This window comes from Pempheris klunzingeri, chromosome 5 (assembly GCF_042242105.1).
Source record: "Pempheris klunzingeri isolate RE-2024b chromosome 5, fPemKlu1.hap1, whole genome shotgun sequence".
NCBI lineage: Eukaryota > Metazoa > Chordata > Actinopteri > Acropomatiformes > Pempheridae > Pempheris > Pempheris klunzingeri.
Window position 1 is genome coordinate 9,640,968 of NC_092016.1, and position 27,198 is coordinate 9,668,165.

Consider the following 27,198-nt stretch of genomic DNA (forward strand, 5'->3'; position numbering starts at 1 on the left):
ATCTTCTACTCTTCATGTACTATCATATCCACCTACCTCATTCATACAAAGTAACCTAATCACCATAGCACTGTTGTCTTCTCGTTCACAGTTGTTTTTTCTTACATACATTTTTTGATATATCTATATCTGTAGACAGTAATTGAGTGTTTAAATTTACAGTGGTTCAGCTTTGTTATCATTGTTTTTTTACTGTATGTACGAATCTATTTCTTCATACACACGTGCTCAATAAAGCTGATTCTGCTTCTGATCAAGTACATTTAGCTGGTAGTAACTCTGTAGTCGTACTTGAGTAAAACCTTTTTTTTACCTTGAGATATTTCTAGATCTAGATCTAGAGATTTGAATATTTCTTCCACTGCTGTTTAAACATGAGAAGAGTGAACCATGATATGTAAACACCAAAAGGTTATAACAATCCAATTTGAGAGAGATGATAAAAGGTATTACTGGATAATTTCCACCTCTGAGATAATGATGACATAATGACATGATTCAGAGATGCTGGTATTAACCTTCTAAGAAGAGATGGCTAAAATGGCTGAAGACAAACAAACCATCACGAGTCTTATTACATGGTGGGAGATCAACATGGGGACCCCTGGCTGTGTCCACACTGTGTATCCCAGGAATGCCTCCTGCATGTGTCACAGTCATTCTTACCCCCCCACCACCTCGTCAGGGACGGTGCTAGCATCTGGTGTCACTGCCAAGTCACCGGCTGCTGAGTCACAACACCATGACGGGCCCTGAACCTGCAGCAAAGAGCAAACAGAATATTTACTGGAACTGACTCGTTTTATATATAGATAACCAATTTTACAATATGCACACACACTGACAACTGTCCCAGTGTATTTTTGTTTTATACACAGACTCATCTTCAATCAATGAATGCTGTCATGTTGTCACTGAGTTGGAAGTGACACTAATTGGCTTCCAGTCAATTCAAGAAGTCAGTCTGGTTTTTTTTTTTTCCGTCAGGCACTTTAAAGAGAGCTCATTTTAAAAGTGTAAATTGGGGTATTGATTTTGAATTCAGAGAATGGAGAGGCATTAACTTCTCAGCTCTTTCTGGTGACATTACTGAACACATTCTCTACTATATATTTAATTACTATGGTTTTGCTTGATGGTGCAGAAACATGAGTAATTGTATAACAAAATCCAAAAGAACTGCTGCCTTTAATATTAAGCAGCCTCCCATAACCTCCCCTTGAGCTTGTATTGACCTTTGCTTGTCTACATAGACATGCATTTCACTCAGAGGTGGCAGATAGCTGTGAAACACACGTAATGCGCTCGCTTCATCTTTACCAGAGTGACCTCATCCTTTGAAATGTTTCTCTCCGAGGCCCCTCGGTGAACGAGAGCGAAAATCCCACTTTTTTTTTTTTTTTTTGACAATCATCCTCTGCGTAAAAGACAACTCTCTGAGGCAGAGCGACTCGCCACACTTCTCACTTTCCTTTCTTAGCTCAATTGTTCAGCCACTCGGTCCCTGAGCATGACACACATTCGCAACAATCGTGAAGTCCCAGCCCCCAGCCGCCCAAATAGGAGCGCCTAAAAATAAGGAGCATGCCGCAACTGTTGCGCTGCTCGGGGTCTGACCAATCACTGCCCCATCCCGTCCAGTAAACCGACCCCGACTCCATTTATCCTTATGGATTAGCAAATAGACTATGATCACAGAGGCTGAGTGACGTGGCCCGGGGGTCCTTTATATACCCAACTCTCCCCTCTCAGTCAAGTTAAACAGAGTGAACTCTACAAGCGCTGCTCCAGCTCACCAAACTCCATTCTTCAAAAAGCGACGTTCTTCTCGGGGCCGTAATAGAAAAGACCGACTTGTCAAGAAGGTGCCAATTAAAAAAAAAAAAAAAAAAAAAAAGCGGACGAACGAGCAGCTGCCTTGCACGTTGTAAATCGGATCATTTAATCCATCACTGTCCTGACATAAGTGGCTTCTTCGCAAGTGCGTCCGAAAAATCTCTGAGCTGCTTTTTAAACTCCTCCAAGTTTGAACTTTCCTCCGCGGGAGCGCGCTTGCCATCGACCTGCTAAAAGTTTTCTGCGCTGCCGAGCAAGTGTCACCGAGGTATAAAAGTGGACACGGAAAAAGCCACCATGATGAGCAATAACTACAGCGAAGACCAGCTGCCTCCGCAGTATTACCAGGCCACTGACTTTGGGGAAGAGGAGGACGACGAGATGCCAGCCACGGAGAAGGACCTGGCCGAGGACGCGCCCTGGAAGAAGATCCAGCAGAACACCTTCACCAGGTGGTGCAACGAGCACCTCAAGTGCGTCAACAAGACCATCGTCGACCTGCAGAGGGATTTTAGCGATGGGCTGAAGCTCATTTCACTCCTGGAAGTTTTGAGCCAGAAGAAGATGTACAGAAAGTATCACACCAGACCCAACTTCCGTCAGATGAAACTGGAAAATGTTTCTGTGGCACTGGAGTTCCTGGACAGAGAGCGCATCAAACTGGTCTCAATAGGTAAGTTAGACTGGTGAAATGGCCTCTTAAATGGAGACAATTCAGTCCTGGAATGCAAACATAAAAATGTACCACTATAAGATAGGATATACTAAAAATGATGGTTTTCTGGTAGCTGGCAGTGACAGCGTGCGTTTAGATCCTAATAAGATGCAGTGCTGTCCAATCTGTCAAGTCTTCACAAACACATCCACATTCTGTAGCTGCTCTGTTGGTATGTTATCAGCCCAGGTGTCAGCCAGCAGTGAGACATGGGTTTCACATGCCTCTGGAAAGCTGCTCTGAGCTGGGGTCAACAGCTTATTGGAAAGTTACTGCAGAGGTGCCACTGAGGTCATTAACTTGTGTCGGGGCCAAGGCCTTATGGCTCCACAGTGTGCTTAAGTTTACTGCCGCAGCAGCAATGCGGTAAACTATGGGCTGGAAATTCACTAGGACTGTGCTAATGAAAATGACATAAGTTTATACATGTGGACAGCAGTGGTTCTCTCTCTCTCTCTCTCTCTCTCACACACACACACACACACACACCAACTCTATATGCAAACACGAGCAGGCACACACTCATCTCTTGTCAGGTCAGGGGTCACAGCGACTCGCTGGAGCTCTTCGCTGGCAGCCAGTTGCTGCCCAGAGCCATCAGCGACTGCAGTGAGGTGAGGATTAACTCCGATGGGATTTGGGGATCAGATCAAGGATCAGACAGCTGAAGTTACAATAAAATGTTGAGGATATGTGTCTCATCCAGAGAGTCACCAGAGGAAGACTTCATTCCACCAGGGTGGACACAGTGCCCCCTCTTAGAAATATTTAATAACTGAGGAGAAACTAGTAGCCTAATATAAAAAGCACAGATATTGTAAGATGAAGAGTTATGGCTTAATTACACACATAGAGACAACCCCACAATTCATAGAGGAGAAAAGTTATTAAAATTTTGACAGAGTATTTTTCTGTTTTGGTGACTAATGATCCTGCCACACACTTGAGTGAAATTCCCGGCATGGCTGAGGCTTTGGCTGGTGGACTGTGAAGGCTACAGTGTGTCCACTTGGATATACACTGAGTGTGTAAGCTGGAGTGTATTGACACTGTTGGAAACTGAATGGCAAGCTCAAATCTCAGGGGCGATCACAAGAGAGCAAAGGTCACAATCACAGAGCCTAAAGAGTGTCTAGGAAAGTGTGTATAGGACTTGATACGTTGGTGTGTGTCTGGCACCGTTGTCCCAGCTGTACCGACACACACTAGGTCAGACTGTTTTGACAGAAACAGGGCGTGATAATGGAAGTCCTAGCATTTTACTGCCTAGCACCCTCTCCCTTCATGCATCTCTAGTGGGTCAGTTCAGCCCTCTTAACATAATGTCTCAGCCTCATTCCAGTTACCCAGAGACACTAAAAAAAAAATCACCACAGGCTTAGTTGCACATGTGTCACAGTGTGTAACGAGATACCATTTGATAGATGTCTCTTTGCCCACACAGTTGCCCTTAATGCCGGACACGGCAGGATCAAAACCGCACTGTGCCACATTGTGCCACCTGCCTGCGCCAGTCAAACAGAGACACATCAAACATTACCCTCTGATCGCAGGCAGTGATCTATGATAAGATAAATAGTCTCAATAAAACGGTCTTGTGATAAACAACTGGCCTCACAGTCCCCCTGTTATTAAAACTGAATTAACCAGAGTGTATCACACCAGATTAGTCAATGAAACATTAAAGTCTTGCACTCCTCAGAGGTTTTTCAGCTTAAACGGCTGAATTTTGAAATTAGATTGGATTTAAAATGGCTTATTTGACAAAGTTTTCCTCCGAGAACTTCAGGAAATGAGCCACGTGCGGGCTGTCAATGAATCTAATCTTCCCCTATTTGATTTATCACACACTAGTGCTACAAGTTTTGGACGTAATAGAAATCCAAGTGGTATTTATGCAGAGAGGGATCTACTTGTGCATATCCTCAGCTGTCACTGTCTTCAGAGTACCATTGTGACTGGATGACAGATTGTCAGGGGTCCTCAGCCAGACAGCTGTCTGAGAGAAAGGGGCTCGGGGGAAGCAGTGAAGAGCATTAGATTCTTGTCTTCTCAGCAGTCAATCATCATTGTTTATATCTCTACCCAGAATAGCCTGGTCAACTCTGCAGAACAGCATGGACTATTTTGATATTATGTATGCATGTACAGATCTCAGGTTTTAATTTCTTATGGTTTAGCTTTGGGCTGCTTTTATCAGTAATAACTATATACAGAATGTAAACTGATTTACTAGTAGATTGCACTAATCTAACCCCAGATGGACACATAAACAACAATGAAAATACAGCAGGATGATGGAGTCAACTATTGTACCACAAAAACTGCAGGACATGGTGCACTATGGGAACTTTTGAAAGTTATAAATCCTGATAAACACTCTGTACTGTCCAACTACAGATAGCAAAGCCATTGTGGATGGGAATCTAAAGCTGATCCTGGGTCTTATCTGGACTCTCATCCTCCACTACTCCATCTCCATGCCCATGTGGGACGACGAGGATGATGAGGAGACTAAGAAGCTGACCCCAAAACAACGCTTGTTGGGCTGGATTCAGAACAAGGTGCCTCAGCTGCCAATCCACAACTTCAACCGTGATTGGCGGGACGGCAAAGCCCTGGGAGCTCTGGTCGACAACTGTGCCCCCGGTAAGAAGAGTGTAGTGGCGTCAGCTGAGTCTACAGGGCGGGTGGAGTAAGTGCTGAGTCAGAATACGTGCCGTGCCTGTTGAAAGGGCTGCTGTATGTAGTGGTTTTCCTTGGTTGCTATGGAGGTTGGGGTCAGACATATGTCAATCTGAAACAGTCTCAACTTCTCAGGAGAATTTGTCTCCTTTGCTCGTCATCTAGAAACGAGGGCTGTATATCTCGCACACATTCTCATGCACCCAGATTCAGATGTCAGTTAATGTAATCTGTTTCCAGAGACCAAGTAGTGTCAGTGGGTTGTAGAGAGTTTGCTGATGGCCGGAGGACATCCCCGCCAGCTGTCCCACAATGACTGAAGCTGTCACTCCCACTGTGTCGAGCCCTGAGGCCCAAGCCCGGCTTTAGTGTTTATAGCCTTGCTGCTACACAACACCCCCAAATTTGGGCACCATTCCTCCTCCGCTGTCAAGGGGGATGCTTGGCTCTGCATCAAAATGCAGAGTGATCTGTCACACGGAGGTGTCTAAGCCACAGATCCAAGGACCACAGGGCCACAGTTTGGGTCAGCGCCAGTTTAGGAGTGTGCATCCAACACTGAGCGTTAGAGAGTTCCTTCCTAGCTGTGCTTCTCAGAGCAAAAGGTGGAGGAGTAGCAGGAGGAGTGTAGAACACCGTGTTTAACTGTGTTTATATGAGCCATTGATCTGAGGAGACGCATCTTTCAAACACTGTTCTGCAACACTGACCATACAAGGTTCTGTTGTTTCATCAGCTAAGACCAAACAGCGGGGTAACTGATGAAACTAGCTCTGCCCTGAAACCCAGAAACACAGAAGCTCTGCTTTTGATTCAGATAGCCCACAAATGTACAAGACAAGTTAATTTGCCAGACCAGGAATAAAACAGTATCCTATTTGACAGGCAGGATTCGTCTGCCTCCCTTGGTATTACAATGATGTTGCATTATGAACTACATGACTATAGTTTTAATCCGGCGCTTGACATCACTTTGAAGAGCACTGATTTCCCATAGTAACACTGTTGAAGGGCCACCCTGGAGCCTCCCAACTGACAGCCTTACAAACTTATTTCTGTACTGTGTCTGCACACTCCTTTGTTGCATATGTATGTGAACTCCACTAAGTTAATACTGCGGCCCTGTGTCTATATTAATTGGATAACAGTATTCTGCGGTGTGCCTGTATAGGCTTTTTGAGTGAGCGGCTACTCCATTGCCATCACTAATCCAATTTAGGCATTAGCAACACAGAGGACGCTAGCTTTAGCCACAGTGAAAGTGTCACGGTGGCTACCAGGTTTTCTCTTGTAAACAGTTGAGAAAGACCATCACTGGATTCACCGGAGCAGAGTAGTGCGGGTAAGGTCATGCAATGTTGTAGTTGGAGGTGTTAGACAGATAATAGTGACTGCCCAAGTGGCCTAATTATAGCAACTGCCGTGCAACACCAACTGCATTAGTCAGTGCAGAATTGTCTAACTTTCCTGTTTGCCTTTTGTTAGGTTTGTGTCCTGATTGGGCAGAGTGGGACCCAAACAAGCCCGTGCAGAATGCAAGAGAAGCCATGCAACAGGCTGATGACTGGCTGGGTGTGCCTCAGGTAAGATGTATGGCAGTGGTCAGTTGCAAAGTTCTTTTTTGTTTGCTTTAGCTCAGCTGGCTATCACATGGGGGGGGGGGGGTTGATCCCAGGACAGTGCAACAACAAAAGCAGGAGTCATCTCTATTTTCTGATTGACAATATGGTTTACACCCAGTGTATGGACATTCAGTAAGCGCTGATCATTTAGCAAGACCCATTACTAAATGCAAACACGCCTCACCACATGTACATCCACCTGCAAGACAACACTGAACTAAAAAAAGGCTGTGTATGATACGGAGCCCAGTGTTTTTCCATGGAGATCATACTGGAGGGTGTCATGAAATATTTATTACCCAGCTCACTTACTAATATTTCCATTTGCTGTATTGTAGCTCTCAGTAAGTCCGTTTGTGAGAGTTTTATTTAGTGGATTTGTGAATTTGTGGAGGTGTGAGATTTCTTAACACCTTCCAGGCCAACCACTGAAACAGAGGTGTAAATATGCCTTTCCTCATCAGAATAACAATGTGAACAGAGCAAGGAGAGTAGAGTGCAATATTTCCAGTCCTGTTTGTAAGACTGTGAGTCTTCATATTGTAATGTGCACTATGCAGGTTGTTTACTTGTTTGTCTAAGACACAGGGTCAGCTATTCTCCATGAGGCTTAGCATTGGTTAGATAGCCGGAGTGTGTATGTCATGGCTCTGAAGGCCTGGGGGCTAGATTCCAGTGTGGTGGTGTTAAGGAGATGTGGGAGAGGTCTGGCTCAGGATAAATCCCCCTGGCTGGCTTATTGAGAGCAACAATCCTTAACCCTGCTGTCCTGGGGTTAAATATAACCAGCGTGGAGCATGGCTTTGTGCCACTGTGTGACAGACAGGCAAACAAGAGCTAGAAGTGAGAGAGGAGTCAGAGGTAGGAGGGAATAAATAAGTTTAATCCTTGTTAAATTCCATTGCACTGCGCTTAAAAAGGGAAAGTTGAATAAAGAGTCAACAATACCCTTCTTATAAATGACAGTACAGTCAGTTTAATTCTAAATTAGGCTATGGTGTTCTTTGATGGTCATGGTTGTTGCTTCAAGATGCATAAAATGGAACATAACCCCTTATGCTGATTGGATATACAAATTAAAACACAACCTGTTATTCTCACTCATTATTAACTCCTGTTGTGCTGGTTTCTGGTTTCTCTCTGTGCTGTAGGTGATCGCACCTGAGGAGATTGTGGATCCAGATGTGGATGAGCACTCAGTGATGACCTACCTGTCTCAGTTCCCCAAGGCAAAGCTGAAACCTGGAGCCCCTGTCAAGCCCAAACAGCTTTTCCCAAACAAGGTCAAAGCCTATGGACCTGGTGGGTAGCTCAACAGTTCACAACAGTTCATATGAAGAGTATGAGTGTATGATGAATATTGTTCTCCTCCTCTGTCAGATATTATAGCAGCAGCACATAGATAATTCAGCAATAGTACAAACATCTTACTCGTAGGAAACTTTTTAATTCTTTTTTGTTGTTGTGTTGCTTCATTTTCTGTGTGTATGTAAATACATCTACAGGTATTGAGCCACATGGCAACAAGGTGCTTCAACCAGCTGTGTTCACTGTGGAAACTCTGGAGGCTGGCAGTGGTGAGGTCCTGGTCTACGTGGAGGATCCTGAGGGACACAAAGAGGAGGCACGTTATACCTGATAAACAAGGGATCTTAGCATAAGGCCCACAAGCCAACTCAGATAATCCTGCTAAGTTTTAACATTTTGCATTTTTCTTACTTTGTCTTCTTGCTCTCCAGGCGAAGGTTAAACCCAACAACGATAAAAACAGAACCTACACTGTCACCTATGTTCCCAAAGTTGAGGGTGTTCACAAGGTGAGGCCATGCTGCAGTTTTTTCTGATGTACATTAAATCCACACATCACTCTGCATAGACATGGACAAACCACCTTTATTAAAAGTGTCTAAAATGTGTCTTGCTTTTTCGGCGTAGGTAAAAGTGCTGTTTGCTGGTCAGGATATTGACAAGAGTCCCTACACGGTAAATGTAGCGAAGGCTTTCGGCGATCCCAGCAAAGTCCATGCCAGGGGCCCAGGTCTGGAATCTACAGGCAATGTGGCTAACAAGCCCACCTACTTCGACATCTACACAGCTGGTTAGTACGGAAAATTCAACCACTTTACACACTGACATGCAGACAATAGGATTGTGATCCAATGAAAGGCTGTGTTTTAAAGCAAAGTCAAAATAGTCTTTCAGAGTGTCTAAAGCTTCAGCATCAAAGTAAACTGATAACTGGTTATTTTTGCTGTCACACTCAGGTGCTGGTAATGGGGACGTCAGTGTGGTCATCGTTGATCCTCAGGGCAAAAAAGACACAGTGGAGCTCATCCTGGAGAATAAGGGCGACAGTGTTTTCCGTTGCACCTATCGTCCCATGCTGGAAGGGCCTCACACCATCCACATACTGTTTGCAGGCCAGGAGATCCCCAAGAGCCCCTTCATTGTCAACATCGCAGAGGGTGAGCCATCTGTCTGTGTTGTAAATTACTGTCGGACAAATCTGATTTCTTAGCGTGCTGTCAGTGTCAGGGTGATCTATCCATCACAATCTTCCGTCATCTTTGTTTTCCCTGGGAACAGCCACCCAGTATAGGCCATAACCCTTCCTATCTGTCATTTCTAGCTCCAACCGTTGCTCCTCCCTCGGGGGCTCCAATGCAGATAGTCCCTCAGTCAGTCTGCGCCCCTCCTGGAGTGAAGGGTGGGAAGGGGGTACCCCCCCCAAAACCTGGCCGTCCAAGTTAGTATGGTCTGCTGGGAGGAGCCTGTGCCCACTGCTCAGCCAGATCCCCCCAAACCTTTCCCTATGCCGTGCCCTGCAGATGCCCCCCCCGCCCCCTTGTGCTTTCTCTAAGATTAGGGTGCCGCGGCTAAATGCCGTGCTTGGTTGCCTGCTCCATACTCTTGCATCCTGCAGCTTGACGGTTAAGTTATGTTCAGAGAGAGATGAGATGCAGTATTGCACAAACAGTTTACATATTGTTCCACTTTGCATCGCTGTCTACTTTGTTCTACTCTGTTAAATATCTTTGCTTGTGCTGTTGACATGTTTGTTTTTAGTTAAATTTGCATCAGGCAGCATTCAGTCTAAGCCTGCAGTCAACATTTCGCGGTGGCTGAAATGTTGTCAGATTCTCCCTTGATGCTCGCAAATGTGTCAATATTCAACATTCAGCAATTTGTGTTGTACGTGCTCCAAAAAGCATCATTCTCATTTACAGGCTCTGTCAGTCAACTTTTAAAGAATTGGATGTTTTAATGTCTTGCCTACTAACATTGCTGTCAACTGCTGTCTACTCTCAGTTGCCTTTTGCATTGCTAAGTATGTCGTTCACATTTGCTGTCATTACTTTTAGCCATAAACCCAAACGCCTGCAGAGCTACAGGCAGAGGCCTTCAGCCTAAAGGCGTGAGAGTAAAGGAGGTTGCAGACTTCAAAGTTTTCACCAAGGGAGCTGGTAGCGGAGAGCTGAACGTCTCAGTCAAAGGACCAAGTGAGTCAGACAGCTCTCTTTCCTGCATCACTTCTCACTCCTCCTCACACATTTTTAGAATTATTTCCTTTGTTTGGGTTTTTTTGTTTGATGGGTTGCATACAAATAGGCATATGATAAAGCACTGTACAAAATGTATAGAATGTCTCTTCGACTTGATAAGCATCCATATTGACTGTATTATTCATCCTCAGCTGGAGCAGAGGAGCAAGTGAAAGTGCGAGATGCAGGAAACGGTGTATATGAATGTGAATATTACCCCCTTAAGCCTGGTAAATACACAGTCAGCATCACCTGGGGAGGCCAGCCCATCCCACGCAGGTAGGGTCCTATTGCTGCTTCTAGCTATTCATCAACAATGCACATTCACATTTGAGCGAGGTTAGAGTGTTTATTCTTTGGTCCTGCAGCCCCTTCGAAGTGTTGGTGGGTGAGGAGGCAGGTTTTCAAAAGGTGAGGGCCTGGGGTCCTGGTTTGAAGACGGGCATGGTGGGAAAATCTGCTGACTTTGTGGTAGAGGCCATTGGCACTGAAGTCGGAACTCTAGGTGAGCCATGCGAAAGTTTTACAGAAGTGTTTTTTTAAATTGTATTCTGAATGTGAAATCTGAATGTTTTATTTATTTGACGATCAGGCTTCTCCATTGAGGGCCCATCACAGGCTAAAATTGAATGTGATGATAAGGGTGATGGCTCCTGTGATGTGCGTTACTGGCCCACCGAGCCCGGTGACTACGCTGTCCATGTCATTTGTGACGACGAGGACATTAAGGACAGCCCCTTCATGGCCCACATCCTTCCTGCAGCCAATGACGTCTTCCCTGAGAAGGTAATTCCCGCTCATAGAATTGTATAGCATACATATAAAGAAGGTTACCATGGTAACCTGTCTCGATCATATACCAAACAGAATACTTTAAAACAATAAAAATGTTGTAGGTGAAAGCCTTTGGTCCAGGCCTGCAGCCAACCGGCGTCACTGTGAACAAACCAACAGAATTTACCATTGATGCCCGCATGGCTGGGAAGGGTCACCTCAAGATCTACGCTCAGGTATGAAGAGCACCAATTTGTGAAGCCTTCGTTGTTTATTAATACCAACACATCATTTATATTGTATGTGACTGTACATACTGGAGCTGACATGCTTTCATATCTGTTAAGGATGCTGAAGGCTGCACTATCAACATCAAGATCACTGATAAGGGAGACGGCATGTTTCAATGTGTGTACACTCCTGCCAAGCCCATTAAACACACCATCATCATCGCCTGGGGCGAGGTCAACGTCCCCAACAGCCCCTTCAGGGTAAGACAACATGACGGCGTACACACATGCATACAACTATGCTGCACTTCAATTTAATTTAATGATGCTCCACGGATTATAGACAAAGTAAGAGTACTGCAGCAGTTGTACTTGGGCCAACAGCCTCTGCCTGAAGTACACTGTGAATTCATTAGGTGCTGGTTGGAGAGGGTTCTCATCCAGATAAAGTCAAGGTCTATGGGCCCGGAGTGGAGAAGACGGGGCTCAAGGCTAACGAGCCAACATACTTCACTGTGGACTGCAGCGAGGCTGGTCAAGGTGAGCATGTACGAGGAGATAGTATGAGTGGTTACAAAAACACTTCTGAATTTAGTCGACTCTTAATGAAATTAAGGGTCAACTAAATGCATGCTACATTTTGTGAATATCGGGAACAAGTACAGAATGAACAGAATAAATAAATCTGTGCAGTTGAGCTGACAAAGCTGAGGTAAGTTATTTGAAATGTATGAAATGTACTTAAAATAAGCCTCTTGGCAGTGGAGTGAGTGTCTGTATTTATTCAGATCATCTACTTTTGAATGACCTTTGTGAACTGTGCTCATTGCTATGCACCATTAGGGGACATCAGCATTGGAATCAAATGTGCCCCAGGGGTGGTTGGCCCTGCCGAGGCAGACATTGACTTTGACATCATCAAGAATGACAATGACACCTTCACTGTCAAGTACACTCCCCCCGGTCCAGGCCGATATACCATCATGGTGCTGTTTGCTGACCAGGTAAGAATACAGTGTCCTGTGACAGTTTGACAACATGGACTTTAGTATAGTCATTTTTGGAACTTTATTTAGTTTTGAGTCATTTCTTATGATTGTTTTACGATTGCCTTTGTAAGGAAATTGCCGTCAGTCCATTCAAAGTCAAAGTGGATCCTTCCCATGATGCTGGTAAGGTGAGAGCAGAGGGACCTGGACTCAACAAGACAGGTGAGATCCACTGACACCACAATTAGCATAAATACCAAGAACACTAAATTTATAGATACATTGTAATACTTCAATGCCATAGAAGTGATTTGATTAGACAAGGATTGGTAGCACTGACAAAACACGTGTGTGTTTCAGGAGTGGAGGTGGGCACTCCAACCCACTTCACCATCTACACAAAGGGAGCTGGCAAGGCCAAGCCTGAGGTGAATTTCACAGCATCAAGCCCAGGAGAGGCGGTGCGTGACTTTGAGATCATCGATAACCATGATTACTCCTACACTGTCAAGTACACAGCTCTTCAACAGGTACAGTAATGTTTTAAGGCCATTTGCATTAGAAGAGGGTGCAGAGATTATTCACAATAATGCCTCAAATTAATCAATATTTGTTCTTCCTCCTGTGTCCTTTCAGGGTAACATGGTAATTTCAGTCACACATGGAGGAGATCCCATTCCCAAGAGCCCCTTCCACATCACAGTGGCACCAGCTATGGATATTGGAAAGGTTAAAGTGGAGGGATTAGATAACAGTAAGTTACAAACAGTGAATACTATACTCTGCTTGACTTTCCCTGCAGCCGGTAAAAGTAGGTATTTGTGACAGTTTAAGTGCTCCATGTTAATCTTTCTTGTAGAAGTGGAGGTCGGAAAGGATCAGGAGTTCACAGTTAACACAAAGGGTGCTGGTGGGCAGGGCAATGTGGGTGTGAAGATGACTTCGCCCTCTGGCCGACCAATCCCATGCAAGCTGGAATCAGACAAAGCCAAAGGCTCTCACAGTGTAAAGTATATTCCCCCAGAGGAGGGGCAGTACAAGGTTGATGTCAGCTATGATGGCAACCCGGTGATGGGAAGCCCCTTTGGTGTGGAAGCCGTGATGCCTGCTGATCCTTCAAAGGTGAAAGTTCACGAAAGCTGTTGTTCTTCACTTTCTCCACACTTACGGCTCATGAAACATAATATAGACATTTTGAATATAAGTTTGTAACACCTCATTACAAAAACTGACCTGACTGTTGCATCATAGGTGCGAGCATATGGCCCAGGCCTGCAGGGAGGCATCGTGGGTAAACCAGCTCCATTCACAATTGACACAAAGGGAGCTGGTGCAGGTGGACTGGGCCTGACTGTGGAGGGTCCCTGTGAAGCGAAGATCGAGTGCCAGGACAATGGCGACGGCACATGCTCAGTGTACTACCTGCCAACTGAGGCTGGGGAATATGCCATCAACATCTTGTTCGCTGAGCAGCACATCCCAGGCTCTCCCTTCAAGGCTGCAGTGCGCTCACCCTTGGACCCCAGCAAGGTGACGGCCAGCGGGCCGGGTCTGGAGAGGGCGAAGGCAGGTGAACCAGCGACCTTTACTGTGGACTGTACCCGGGCAGGCGATGCTGAGCTCACTATTGAGATTGTGTCAGAGACTGGGGTGAAGGCTGAAGTGCACATCCAGAAAACTGCAGAGGGGACCTTCTCTGTTACATACATCCCACCCTATCATGGCACACACACCATCACGATCAAGTACGGTGGTCATATGATTCCCCAGTTTCCCAAAGTCCTGCAGGTTGAGCCCTCTGTGGACACCAGCGGGGTGCATGTCTATGGGCCAGGAGTGGAGCCAAGAGGTAACAAATCCTAAAATGAGTTATCACTTCATTTACTTTTTTTAATAAAGCGAGGGTATGTACTGAAAGACTTTAGTCAGGTAATGGATTAGTTAAGTGTCAGAGAGGCAGCTGAAGTCATTTATCAAGCAAAATGTCCAACACTTGCTGGTTCCAGCTTCTCAGACGTGTACATTTTCTTTTGCTTTTCTCTGTTTTACATCATTGAAATTTCATTATATTTTGGGTCCTGTTAGTGACTCAGAAAACAAGGAGATGACACCCTTGAGCTCTAGATTTAAATTGGCATTTTACAGTATTGTCTGACTTCTTATAGACTAAATGATCAATTGATTAAAAGAAAAAAGAATTGATTTCATTCATAATGAAAATATTGAATTGTCATTTGGTAGTATGTGCTATTTTAAACGGCTCAGAAAGTAGCATGACTACTTGGTCTTGTTTATCTTTGACAACAAATAACCTTAAGGACTTTTCTGTTTCAAGGGGTCCTCAGAGAAGTCACAACCCACTTCATTGTTGATTCCCGTGCTCTGAATAAGGTTGGAGGAAATCATGTGAAGGTTCGCATTATCAACCCCTCCAGCACCAACACAGACGCCTTCATCACTGACAAAGGAGACGGCACCTACAGAGTGGAGTACACAGCATTCGAGGACGGTAGGAGAAAAGTATAACACGATTTTATTTAACAGTGTTAATTCACACAATAAGAGGGTCAAGAGGTGGAGAGGCATCGAGCAATGATGAAAGTAAAGGCTATGTCAAAAGTGTACCTAACCTGCTGTAGAATTGCGGAGGATTTTACATAGACAGGGTGCCTGTAAGAGTGCAGGCAGACAGACTGAAAAATCACTAACAGGTGCTCGTGCTGGATGCCGTTTGGGAATGAAGCAGGAGAGTGGGAAAAGAAACAACGAGAAAGAGTGGGGTATAAATACAGAATGATGCAGTGGAGCAATGATGTGAGGGGCAGAGTGCAGGAAGGCAGAGAGGCAGACAGGCTCTGTTTTATAAATAGTGTGCTCTGGAACAGAAGCTCTTAACCAGGCAGGTATGTGTGCTGAAGGCAGCCTGCACACAGCTATAGAGAAGAGGAATGACAGGGGATATTAATAGAGACCTATAACACAAAGCAAAGAGATCACAGAGCACTTCTCCACCACCAGACATGCTCTAATATCACAGCAGTGCGGCTGGGAAACTGGCATAGAGGCCTAGTGAGAGGGCTCTGTCAGAAAAATGTTGTAACAGAATAATGAATAGGGAACAGATGTAATGCCTTGTACGTTCACCGGAGCGTCTGCACTCTAGATGGCGTCTTTTATAAATAAACAGATGTTAATCTCCCTAAAAGGGAATTTGTCTGGCCCATAATTAAACGCAAGTGGCAATAACAGAAAATATTTGCTTGCTTTGAGAAAACTCATGCAGAGAGAATGACATCAGACACTAAACTGATGTAATTGTTTGTGTGCAGGAATGCATCTGATTGAGGTAGCATATGACGATGCGCCCGTGCCCAAGAGTCCCTTCAGAGTGTCTGTGGTGGAGGGATGTGATCCTACCCGGGTTCGTGCTTATGGACCTGGTCTGGAGGGAGGAATTACCAACAAGCCCAACTGCTTCACTGTGGAGACAAGGTACCGTTGGATGACATTTAAAGGAAACATTTATGGGGACTTAACTCAAACATTTGCCATAAATTACAAGTGCTGGCTTCTCTTTCAGGGGTGCTGGTACAGGAGGCCTGGGCCTGACCATCGAGGGAGCCTCAGAGGCAAAAATATCCTGCAAGGACAATAAAGATGGCAGCTGCAGCGTGGAGTACATCCCCTTCACTCCTGGAGACTATGACGTCAACATTAACTACGGAGGTCACCCGATCCCTGGCAGTCCCTTCCGTGTACCAGTTAAGGACCCTGTGGACCCCAGCAAGGTGAAGTGCTCGGGTCCAGGGCTGGGCGCTGGAGTGAGAGCCCATGTTCCTCAGACTTTCACAGTAGACTGCACCCAAGCTGGACAGGCCCAACTGGATGTCAAACTATATGGCCCATCAGGTGAGGACATGCTGCTGAAGTATGACAACCCATAAACCTTGCCTGCTCTAAACTGACAGAAAAAACAGAAAGATGGTGATATATTTCCATAATGTCTTATTTCCAGGTACTGCGGAACCAGTCGGTGTGAAGAACAACGGCGATGGCACCCACACAGTTCACTACACCCCAGCCCAGGATGGCCCTTACACTGTAGCTGTCAAATATGCAGATCAGGAGGTCCCTCACAGGTACAGTGTGAAATTAAAAAAATCACCAAGCAAGAAAGTATGTGCAGATATGTCTTAATTAAACTTCTGCTCTGTCTGGCTGGATTTAAAAAAGAAGTATAGTTCAGCAAATTTTCTGCTCCCATTTCTGTCTTTTGTAACACTAGGTTTAGTAATTATACTTGACATTCTCTCCTTCTTCCACAGTCCATTCAAGGTAATGTCTCAGCCTGGGCACGATGCCAGTAAGGTACGCGCAAGTGGCCCTGGTCTAGACACAAAAGGTGTGTCGGCAAGCCTGCCTGTTGAGTTCACCATCGATGCTCGTGATGCCGGAGAGGGACTGCTCACTGTGCAGATTCTGGTGGGTTTCACTACATTTTTCACAATAATTTTGTGATGAATTTTTGAAATGACTTGTTATTGTCTATTGACAGGACCCAGAGGGCAAGCCGAAGAATGCAACCATCCAGGACAACAGGGACGGCACCTACACTGTGTCCTACGTGCCTGACTCTACAGGCCCTTACACTATCACCATTAAATATGGAGGAGATGAGATTCCTTACTCCCCATACCGCATCCAGTCCCTGCCCACAGGAGATGCCAGCAAATGTCGCCTCACAGGTAAAAAACAAACAAAACACTGATGATCCATAACTGTTTTGATGAAAAAAAATAACATATTATGGTTGTAACATTTGCATATTTTTTATTCAAAATTTGGATTTTTCCTTTCCAGTTTCTATTGGAGGACATGGCGTGTGTGAGTTCCCTACACTTTGTTTTTATTTCTATGCTATGTCTCTTACAATCCATGCATGTATGGAGCACTTATCCTCATTGCTTCTCTGCCCTTAACAGCAAGCCTGCAGAAGCTGCAGACCTCAGAGGATACAGTTATCACTGTGGATGCAAAGGCTGCGGGGAAAGGCAAGGTGACCTGTAAGGTGCAGACCCCACAAGGGATGGAGCTAGACATGGATGTGGTGGAGAATCATGATGGGACCTTTGACATTTACTACACAGCCCCTGAGCCTGGAAAATACGTTATTACCATCCGCTTTGGGGGACAGAACATCCCTAAGAGCCCCTTCCATGTGGTGGTAAGTAAAGGAGTGTTTAGACAGCTGCTGCTGCTGCAGTTGTGTGCTAGGTGCACTGTTGCTCTGACATTTTGTCGTATGAAAACAACTGTTTGTCTTCTTGCTGTATTGACAGGCCACAAATGAGCCAGTTGTTCCCCGCGATACTGTAGATCCTCTCTTCCGTCCTGTTAACTTCCTCGTCCCCTTCACGCCACAGCAAGGAGAAATCACAGGTGTGACAAACAAGAAACAGAACAACTCACACACACACACCCACAAAACATTTTTTTTTAGGTCACTGACATTTAACCAACCCGCTGTCATTTCTAGGTGAGATGCGGATGCCTTCAGGCAAAACTGCCCGTCCGCATATCACAGACAATAAGGATGGCACCATCACAATCAAATACCAGCCCACAGAGAGAGGATTGCACGAGATGGACATCAAATATGATAGCAACCACATTCCAGGTCAGAAACACATGAAGAAAACAATAAACATTTGATTTGTTTTAGGATTTTTTGCTATTTTATTCTTGTAAGCCAATACAATAAATATCTCATTCTGAGACATTACTATGAACCGTTCTGGGTCTCATTACTGATTGCCAATGATTATTTCCCCTATAGGAAGCCCTCTGCAGTTCTTTGTCGATGCTGTGAACAGTGGAGTGGTGACAGCATATGGCCCAGGTCTGAGCTACGGCATGGTCAACAAGGCTGCCACTTTCACTGTGATCACCAAGAATGCAGGAGAAGGTACCATTACATTACTTTTCCAGTCATATTCACTATTGCACAGTGGATTTGTGTTAATACAGTTAACCCTTACTAACTGTTGTCTACGCCACACTGCATAAAATTAAGAATCTGGGTGTTTTCTCTCCCTCTCAGGTGGTCTGTCACTGGCAGTAGAGGGACCATCAAAGGCCGAGATCACCTGTAAGGACAACAAAGATGGTACCTGCACTGTGTCCTACCTGCCCACAGCTCCTGGAGACTACAACATCATTGTCAAGTTTGACAACAAGCACATTTCTGGCAGCCCCTTTACTGCAAAGATCACTGGTGAGGAAATATAAATCATTTCTTGCTGTTGATATATATATATATATATATATTTATATATTTATAGTGGATGTGACAAATATATAACAAGTTTTTTATGTTAAGGGGATGACGCCATAACCAGGACATCCCAGCTGAATGTCGGCACATCGGCTGACGTTTCCCTGAAGATTGCAGAGACTGATCTGAGCTCTCTGACTGCCAGTATCAGAGCACCATCAGGCAATGAGGAGCCCTGCCTGCTCAAGAGACTGCCCAACAGACACCTCGGTGAGATATTCAGATAAAACTAAATAACAAGAAGAGTTGAAGATGATTAAGACATTGTTGGGTTTGACAAAAATGTTATTTTTCTGGTAATTTTTTCCTATCGTTTTTATTTGCAGGTATCTCTTTCACCCCTAAGGAGGTTGGCGAGCATGAAGTGAGTGTGAGGAAGAATGGCATGCATGTAGCCAACAGCCCTTTTAAAATCATGGTTGGCCAGTCGGAGATTGGCGAGGCCAGCAGAGTGAAGGCTTTCGGTAAAGGCCTGGTGGAGGCACACACTTTTGAAATGGCTGAATTCTTTGTGGATACAAGGAATGCAGGTAAGCTTTTTCATCGCAGTGGTAAGCACAGTTGGACAAAATAGGAAAGCAACAAATAGTTTTTCAACTTCTTTCTTCTGTTCTTCCCTCTTAAGGTTATGGAGGTCTAGCATTGTCAATTGAGGGTCCGAGCAAAGTGGATATCAACTGTGAAGATGTGGAGGACGGGACGTGCAGAGTTACATACTGTCCAACAGAACCAGGAAGTTACAATGTTAACATCAAGTTTGCTGAAAAGCACATCCCAGGTTAGAGTCTTTAATTTAAAAAAAAAAATAAAAAAACATTTGACATCTGAAAATGAATGAAGTCTAAATATATGTTGTTTACTGTATATGCGTTTGTGCCCGGCAGGAAGTCCTTTCGCAGTGAAAGTGACCGGAGAAGGAAGGATCAAGGAGAGTATTACTAGAAAGAGACAGGCATCATCTATTGCCTCAGTAGGCAGCACATGTGGCCTTAACCTCAAGATCCCAGGTGAGAACAGAAGCAGTCAGAAGGGATTAGAGGGCAGCGGTCAACCATCTTATAATAAATGAACCTGCTCTAAACTCACATTTGTATTCTCACTGCTTTCTCCTCGCTGTAGGAAACTGGTTCCAGATGGTTTCAGCCCAGGAGAGGCTGACCAGGACGTTCACTCGCAGCAGCCACACCTACACCCGTACTGAGCGCACAGAGATCAGCAAAACCCGTGGGGGAGAGACCAAGAGGGAGGTGCGAGTGGAGGAGAGCACCCAGGTGGGCGGAGGAGGAAGCCCCTTCAGAGATGTTTTTGGAGACTTTCTGGGCAGAGAGAGCCTGAGCAGCTTCGCCGGCATCACTGCCAGACCTGAGGGTTAGAGTCCAAATTTAAACCCAATATTTCTAAATGGGAATCCCAAGCATATCTGTTACATGTCCTGTGTAAGTGTCTGTTGTATCTAAACACATCATCTGTGCTGCTCTGCCTCATCCAGTTGAGAGCGGCTCTCAGGTCATGACGGCACAGGTGACCAGCCCCAGTGGGAAAACAGTGGATGCTGACATAGTGGATGGAGGGAGCAGCACCTACAGCGTGCGCTTCATCCCCCAGGAAATTGGACCTCACACTGTCAACGTCAAGTACAGAGGCCAACATGTCCCTGGTAGCCCCTTCCAGTTTACTGTGGGACCCATGGGGGAGGGAGGAGCACACAAGGTCCGCGGAGGAGGACCTGGCCTGGAAAGAGGCGTAGCCGGAGCACCTTGTACGTTCACTCTGTGCTTGTAGACATGCTATCAGTGGGAGAAATTGGTTGTTTTTTTTTACAAATGCTATTCAAGACATGATTTTAAGTGTTTCATGAAATGTACTCATTTAGCTTTGTTTCACTCTCTATAGCTGAATTCAGTATTTGGACCAGAGAGGCAGGTGCAGGTGGTCTGTCCATTGCTGTAGAGGGCCCCAGCAAGGCTGAAATCTCCTTCGAGGACAGAAAGGATGGTTCCTGCGGTGTCTCCTACATAGTGAAAGAACCAGGTAGAACTTTTGTCCCATGAGAGTAGAAATTCCGTCATTTTAAAGTTATATCTGGGTGTTTTTTGGACTCTCAACTGCTAAACTCTTAAGAAATTCTTCCATACTCCCTCCTGTTCATTTGATGGGGAAAGTAAATAACCTGTCTGTTTCCCCAGGTGACTATGAGGTGTCAATCAAGTTCAACAACGAGCACATCCCTGACAGCCCATTCATCGTTCCGATTGCTACACTGTCAGACGAGGCCCGCAGGCTCACTGTCACATGCCTTCAGGTATGATTACACTCACATACACACACACGGAGTTGACAAAATCCACCTTAATTTGTTGCGCAAAAAAAGCACAATACACGCACAGTCACAAAATATCAGGGCTAAATAACAGATTGCATGTAACATAATGTATGAGTGCTTGTCGATATTTCTGTCTAATAGCACTTTGCCCTTGAAGTGTAATTGAATGCCAGTGTTGGAGCATTATAATACTGTGATGCTGGCCAGTGATGAAGGGCTGGATTAACTGTCCCTTGCTAATGTGGGGCAACACAAGCTGTGCTATGTGCGGGCAGTCAACTAGTGATGTGATTGTGTTGCTGTCTGAGAAGAAGAAAACAAGAAAAGAGTGAGCAGAAGATAAAGACTCTTTTAAAGATACCTGTGACAGCCCACAATATTGCTCTCCTCACTTCACAGATGCTTGTTTTATTTGCTTTCACAGTTTCCATTACAACTGCCAACAATGCTAAAAACATGTATTTTTAGTTAACTGAAATGCCACTTCAGAGTGCTTTTCTACCACAAGAAGCCAGGTGAAGTGCAATATCAGACCAACGTTTAAAATGTCACGCTTCCTCTTATGTCTGGATGGACCGCTTGTCCGCCTGTAGGGCAAAAACACTAAACGCCTCGCTGTAAACTCTGACCTTTTCTGCCTCTCACACCCAACTGCTCAATCTATTCTCGTTCGGGCATGATGAGTCACACACTTTGTGTCCCTCGAGGTGCGGACACGCACACGTACACACATATGTGCTGATCATATTCTTCTGTCTTTTGAAGGAGAAAGACTTGAAGGTAAACCAAGAGGCATCCTTCATGGTGCAGCGCAGCGGGGCCCGAGGTGTGGTTGACGCCAAAGTCCACACCCCATCTGGCTCCTCTGAGGAATGTTATGTCACTGAACTTGACAGCGGTACGCACCAACGTTGTAATACAAAGCAGTCTTCAAAAGAAAGAGAAGCTTCAGCTTTTGTATCTGTGAGCCCCAGTTATGTGTAACAGTTCAGTCACGTATCCACTTGTGTGTTGTGTTCAGACAAGAATGCAATCCGCTTCATTCCACGGGAGAACGGAGTTCACTCCATAGATGTCAAGTTCAATGGATGCCACATTCCTGGAAGTCCCTTTAACGTGCGAGTGGGAGAACCGGGACTGATTGGAGACCCAGGCATGGTGACAGCACATGGCCCTGGACTGCAGGGAGGAACCACAGGTAGATATTATCACCACTATAAACGTGCACCACATCTGCTTATAATTTAGCATTCATTCCTTTTAAAAAAAATTTAATATCATGTCTTTTAATTTTTTCTGCATTGCCCTCTTTCTTCCAGGTGCACCCTCAGAGTTTGTGGTCAAAACCAGTAACGCAGGCTCTGGCACTCTATCGGTCAACATCGACGGGCCATCCAAAGTCAAGATGGACTGTCGGGAGTGCCCTGAAGGCTACAAGATCACCTACACACCCATGGCACCCGGCAACTATCTCATCACCATTAAATACGGAGGGCCACAGCACATCGTGGGCAGCCCTTTCAAAGCTAAAATCACAGGTCTGTTTGACAGTCACTCTCCCATCTGATCTGTGGCTCTCAGATGACAAGTGTCTCGATTATGAAACAAATGTTGCTCTGAAAAAAGTGTGGCAGTCAGGAAAATGTTATGTCATCTTCGGTCATACTGCTCAGTGCACAGCAGACATGAAAGCTGTCTTTTTCTGGCACCACACTTGCACAGCTGTACTTGGTGCATAGAAATTTAGGTTTTTAATGAATGTAACATAAAAATACTATTAAAAATTAACTTGTGTGAGTCCTTGAAGTTCACTGTATTTGTAAGTGGTCTGAAATATTTTCCAATTTATTTTGGCTTCAGGCACTAGTCCACTTCCTTGCACTTCTCAGTGGAGGCAAACTCTCCCCACGAGCAGCAGCGTGTTTGCTGCCCTCATATCTTTGTCAATACTGAGTTTATTATGTAATGTCTGGACTGAGCCATGATGACATTAGATAACCTTCCTCCCTCTCTCTATCTCTCTCTCTCCTACAGGCGCCCGGCTGTCAGGGGGACACAGCCTCCATGAGACCTCTTCTGTCTTGGTTGAAACAGTTACCAAGACCTCCAAAGTTGGTGGTGCCTACAGCTCCTCCTCTTCCACCACCTCAACAAAACTGACATCTGATGCCAGCAAGGTGGTTTGTCGTGGAGCAGGGCTGTCCAAGGCTTTGGTGGGACAGAAAAACAATTTCACAGTTGACTGCAGCAAAGCAGGTGAGATGATCACCAGACAAAAGACACAGACAGGCTTTATGTTCATACGGTAAAACCATTAATGGAATGACACTGTTATGTGACATGTTATCACCTTAGATGTACATCCAGTAGACACAAGCAGAGCAAAAATAGCTGACTGCTGATGCTGAAGTCATGGGTTAATGAGTGAGAGTACACAAAACATTACATTTGTGGGCTTTAAAACCAAAATAAAGAGCTGAAAGACACTAAAACATTGATGTAGAGTTGATAGGAGCGGGTGATACTTCTCTATGGGTTTGTCACTATGAGCAACCCCCTCTTACATCACAGATAATCATTTCATTCATGGTTTGTATAAAAAATCCGATTAGTGCAGCTTTAAGCCAACAAAAGCATGCACGCAAACAAATACCTGTGCAACTTTTGTACACCACAAATATTAAAACCCCCTCTTGCTGCTCCGTCCAGGTACCAACATGCTGATGGTGGGCGTGCACGGACCCCATGCTCCCTGCGAGGAGGTTTATGTCAAGCACATGGGCAACAAGCTCTATAACGTCACCTACACCGTCAAAGACAAGGGCAGCTACACTGTCATCGTCAAATGGGGCGACGACAACATCCCCGGAAGCCCTTACAAAGTGGTTGTACCCTAAAATAAACTGCACCAATGCCCCATCCCTTCTCCTCCACTGACCCATCCCCCTTTTTTGTCATCATGTGCACGCATCAATCAAACTGCCCAGTACTTCTTTCCCCTTTGCCCCTCAGCGGATTGCTCTATACTCAACATGCACTAAAACCTGCAAGGACATTCGCTTACAGTTTTCTTGGTGACAGAATATCTATTGTGCCAAAGTTTTGTATTAACTCCAGGAATTACATTTACAAGTATGCATCCACGTTCAGAGTGATGTAAAGGCAACAGCGTGGTTTACGAGGTTTTGAGTGATGTTTTGCTCCGTTCAATTCCCCCTCTCCGTTCAGTTGTGTTGTAAACGAATGGCATAATATATGAATGTTAAGAGATGCTGGAGTAATCAACAGTATTAAAGTGTGATGCAGTATGGTTTTGTATGGTTTAAGAATGAGAATAATTTTGTTATATTAACCTATTTTTGGTAAGTCTTTGCAGACCTAATAAAGATTTAATGGCTAACTTTCCAGACAAAAGTGGCTGAATTTATTTGATTTCTCACAGTGCTGGCAGACCCTTCGCTAATTCAGCAGGAGGCATTTCTTACTTTTTAGATTTTAATAGTTTCATCATGCAGCTATTTTCAGACCACTGCTGGTTCTTCAGTCTAAGCTGCTGTCAGGATATTTTCTCTTGACCACAGAGGCTCTCAGTGGAGTACCTAACAAGTACCAAATAGATAGTTAGATTTCATTGCTTTTCATATTTAGTTTCACATCTGAGGTTCTTTTGATGTGATAGTGAATCTCCTATAGCCTATCATTTAGCTTTGACATTAAGTCAATGTTACTGATTAGAGTTGCATCGGTGAAGCAGTCCAGGATGTTCATCCACTCCTCTCATTTACATCCTGTACTTGTTCAGATGCAATCACAAGATGGCAGCATAGTCAAGCTCTCCCCTACATCTACATCTCAACCAAATACTCCAGAACAAAATCTCCATTGTTCGCAGTGAAGATTAACTACACCATCTTTTACACAAGGGAGCCTGCGGAGTGTATAAACCAGAGGCATCAGCTTCCATTGTGTGTGTAATTAATCCTGCTGGATCAGAGATGGAACACAAGTGGTTGTGGCATCCTCATGGGTGGGCAGACCCTGCTGAGGCATAGATCAACCAGAAAGAAGGGAGGTTCAGGCTTTTGCTTGTGTGTGCATATGTGTGTGTATCACTTGTGTCTCCTCTGTGGCCTGTGTGTGTGTTTTGTATGTCCTCTGCATGGTCCGCAGTTCTCGGTCCCACAGTGAGTCAACCACCCAGCCTCCACACACTGACACACACCACCAGCACCAATACCATTCTTCACAGAGAGGAGCCTATAATTAGGTGCTAATTTTCTCTGGTTCCACTGTGACATGATGCTGGGGGCCATGGCGAGGCAAGACAGAGCGAGCGGGTGCATTTGATGAACAGTGGCGAGAGCTCGACACTGGACCATCTGGCCAAGTGGCTGGCACTGCCCGCTGCTGCTCGTACTGACGTTGGGACCAGGGCAGGGCCCACCCACGTCAGTCTGTCGTCCCAGTCCTGCTCCTCCGGACCGGGACCCAGGCGTCTGTCCACCACAACATGTTTATCTGGAGTGACTGCCAAGTGAATCACAACCGCGTGTAAGATACAGATCCTCGCTATGCAGACAGCAGCGATCAAGCAAGCAGAGAGAGGAGGAGAGAGACGGAGATAGAGAAGAGGGGGTGAAGAGGAGGGAGGAGAGGGCAAAGACAGGGGAGGAAAGTGTGGGAGGAAGAGAGGGAGAAAGATGGATTAGGGGAAAAGAATGGGATTAAAAGAATCCAGATGGAAGAATGGGAGGCAGACAGGCACACAGAACCAAACAAGCAAAAGTACATTTGAGATAAAACACACACTGCATATGAGTCAATCACTGCAAATTAATTTAGAACATGCTAATGCGGTGTATAGCTTAACCTTCAAAGCAATCATAAATGTTGGACTTAGTGAAACGGGTGATGACTTATTAATTCTGTTCTAAGAGAGGGATCAGTCTGTGTGTGCGTGTGTGTGTGAGTTGGGGGGGTGCTTCAGTCTTTCTTACATCTCTCTCATCCCCATCCTCACTCTCACACACACACTCAGAAATCTGGATTATGTTAAGAGTAAAATTGTGTAAAGGCAGCTTTTGAAGTTGGTGCTCTCAGGGCAAAAATCTCATTCTCTGGCTTGCCCCTATCATGCTGACTCCTGCTCCCCCCTCTCTTCCCATCTACTCTGATCCAGCCTCTCCCTCCCTCCCCCCTTCCCCCAATTTAATTTTTCCTCCCTCTCTCTAAATTCCAATCAATCTAAGCCTCTGCAGATCCAGTGGTTTATTTCTCGTCTCACTTCTGTCACCACAAGCTTGTCCCCCGGCCTGCTTCTTCTACCTTTGACCTTTATTTATCAATGCAGCCAGTCCCTTCAATTCAGATAGGAATCCCTATAGATTCATGTCACAAGACACTGACGTCTCTTGGAGCAGATAAAAACAGGGAAAACTTCCCGGGCCGAGTGAACAAACAAACAAACAGCTAAACGAATGTTTGCACAAACAAATGGTCGCTTGGTTGGATTAATGAATGGACACGTAGAGAGAGTGGAGGGACGGATCGTTGTAGGAATTCATCCATTTGGTTTCTATCCGAGCCCCAAGGCCCTACTATGTAATTGCTTCATGCATAGTTGATACACTGCATAATCAACCAAATACACTACATTCTTTTTGTGTTTGTGTAGAAGGCTGCACTTGAATTTGCAGGCTGTTGGTGAAGTTTACATTCGATGGGAGGCATCTTATAATGGAAAAGCTCATTCATATCTAAGTGCTCATCGCTCCCCTTTAGAATGGACAGATACACACGGGACCCGTGAAAGGTATGCTGTCCTGTGGTTGAATCAGGAACTCGCTGCGCTTTATTTATATAGAACATGGATGAAATATTCATACCACAGTGTTGTTGCTATGCATTCTTCTGTGTCTCTTACCTCTCTCAAATACTGATTAAAAATCAGACGGACTAAGGCCGCAAATTGGTTCCCTTCACATAAAAGCGTAAAAACAATGCAAATGGATGGAAGGAGTTCCCACTGGGCGTCAGCAGATTGTGTTCATGCAGCATGCAAATGCATGAAGCATGAAGCTGGTCCAACCTATTTCACCCCAGTACAAGTGAGCTGAACATGCTGCACTATATAGAAGGATGGATTTCT

General features: G+C 45.1%; 1 protein-coding gene across 2 annotated transcripts; it reads left to right on the forward strand.

Annotated features, from left to right (window-relative positions):
- Window positions 1–1,778: 1,778 nt before the first annotated feature.
- On the forward strand, window positions 1,779–24,452 carry LOC139200877 (filamin-C-like). 2 transcript variants are annotated; one of them, XM_070830022.1, is made up of 47 exons: window positions 1,779–2,509; window positions 4,952–5,200; window positions 6,722–6,819; window positions 8,010–8,160; window positions 8,364–8,482; window positions 8,598–8,675; window positions 8,794–8,956; window positions 9,123–9,323; window positions 9,488–9,604; window positions 10,221–10,358; window positions 10,553–10,679; window positions 10,769–10,905; window positions 10,993–11,186; window positions 11,297–11,410; window positions 11,522–11,665; window positions 11,821–11,944; window positions 12,248–12,408; window positions 12,525–12,615; window positions 12,754–12,923; window positions 13,030–13,147; window positions 13,253–13,515; window positions 13,645–14,242; window positions 14,729–14,902; window positions 15,723–15,885; window positions 15,974–16,302; window positions 16,409–16,532; window positions 16,719–16,875; window positions 16,949–17,138; window positions 17,254–17,277; window positions 17,376–17,617; window positions 17,733–17,832; window positions 17,930–18,070; window positions 18,230–18,358; window positions 18,494–18,667; window positions 18,773–18,937; window positions 19,054–19,257; window positions 19,353–19,505; window positions 19,612–19,734; window positions 19,847–20,095; window positions 20,217–20,486; window positions 20,621–20,758; window positions 20,914–21,029; window positions 21,816–21,948; window positions 22,072–22,248; window positions 22,370–22,588; window positions 23,085–23,306; window positions 23,760–24,452. In XM_070830022.1, the coding sequence occupies exons 1-47, from the start codon at window positions 2,134–2,136 to the stop codon at window positions 23,945–23,947; spliced, it is 8,235 nt and encodes a 2,744-aa protein (XP_070686123.1). In that variant the 5' UTR covers window positions 1,779–2,133; the 3' UTR covers window positions 23,948–24,452. The 2 variants fall into 2 exon arrangements, with proteins under 2 accessions (XP_070686123.1, XP_070686124.1); XM_070830023.1 differs by lacking the exon at window positions 9,488–9,604.
- The last annotated feature ends 2,746 nt before the right edge of the window (window positions 24,453–27,198 follow it).

Excerpts from the sequence above, each read along its gene's own strand:
- LOC139200877 (XM_070830022.1), top strand. The coding sequence starts at position 2,134 with ATGATGAGCAATAACTACAGCGAAGACCAGCTGCCTCCGCAGTATTAC. Across the intron at positions 10,359-10,552 it reads CGTCTCAGTCAAAGGACCAA|CTGGAGCAGAGGAGCAAGTG; the intron begins GTGAGTCAGACA and ends ATTCATCCTCAG. Across the intron at positions 13,148-13,252 it reads AGTGGAGGGATTAGATAACA|AAGTGGAGGTCGGAAAGGAT; the intron begins GTAAGTTACAAA and ends TCTTTCTTGTAG.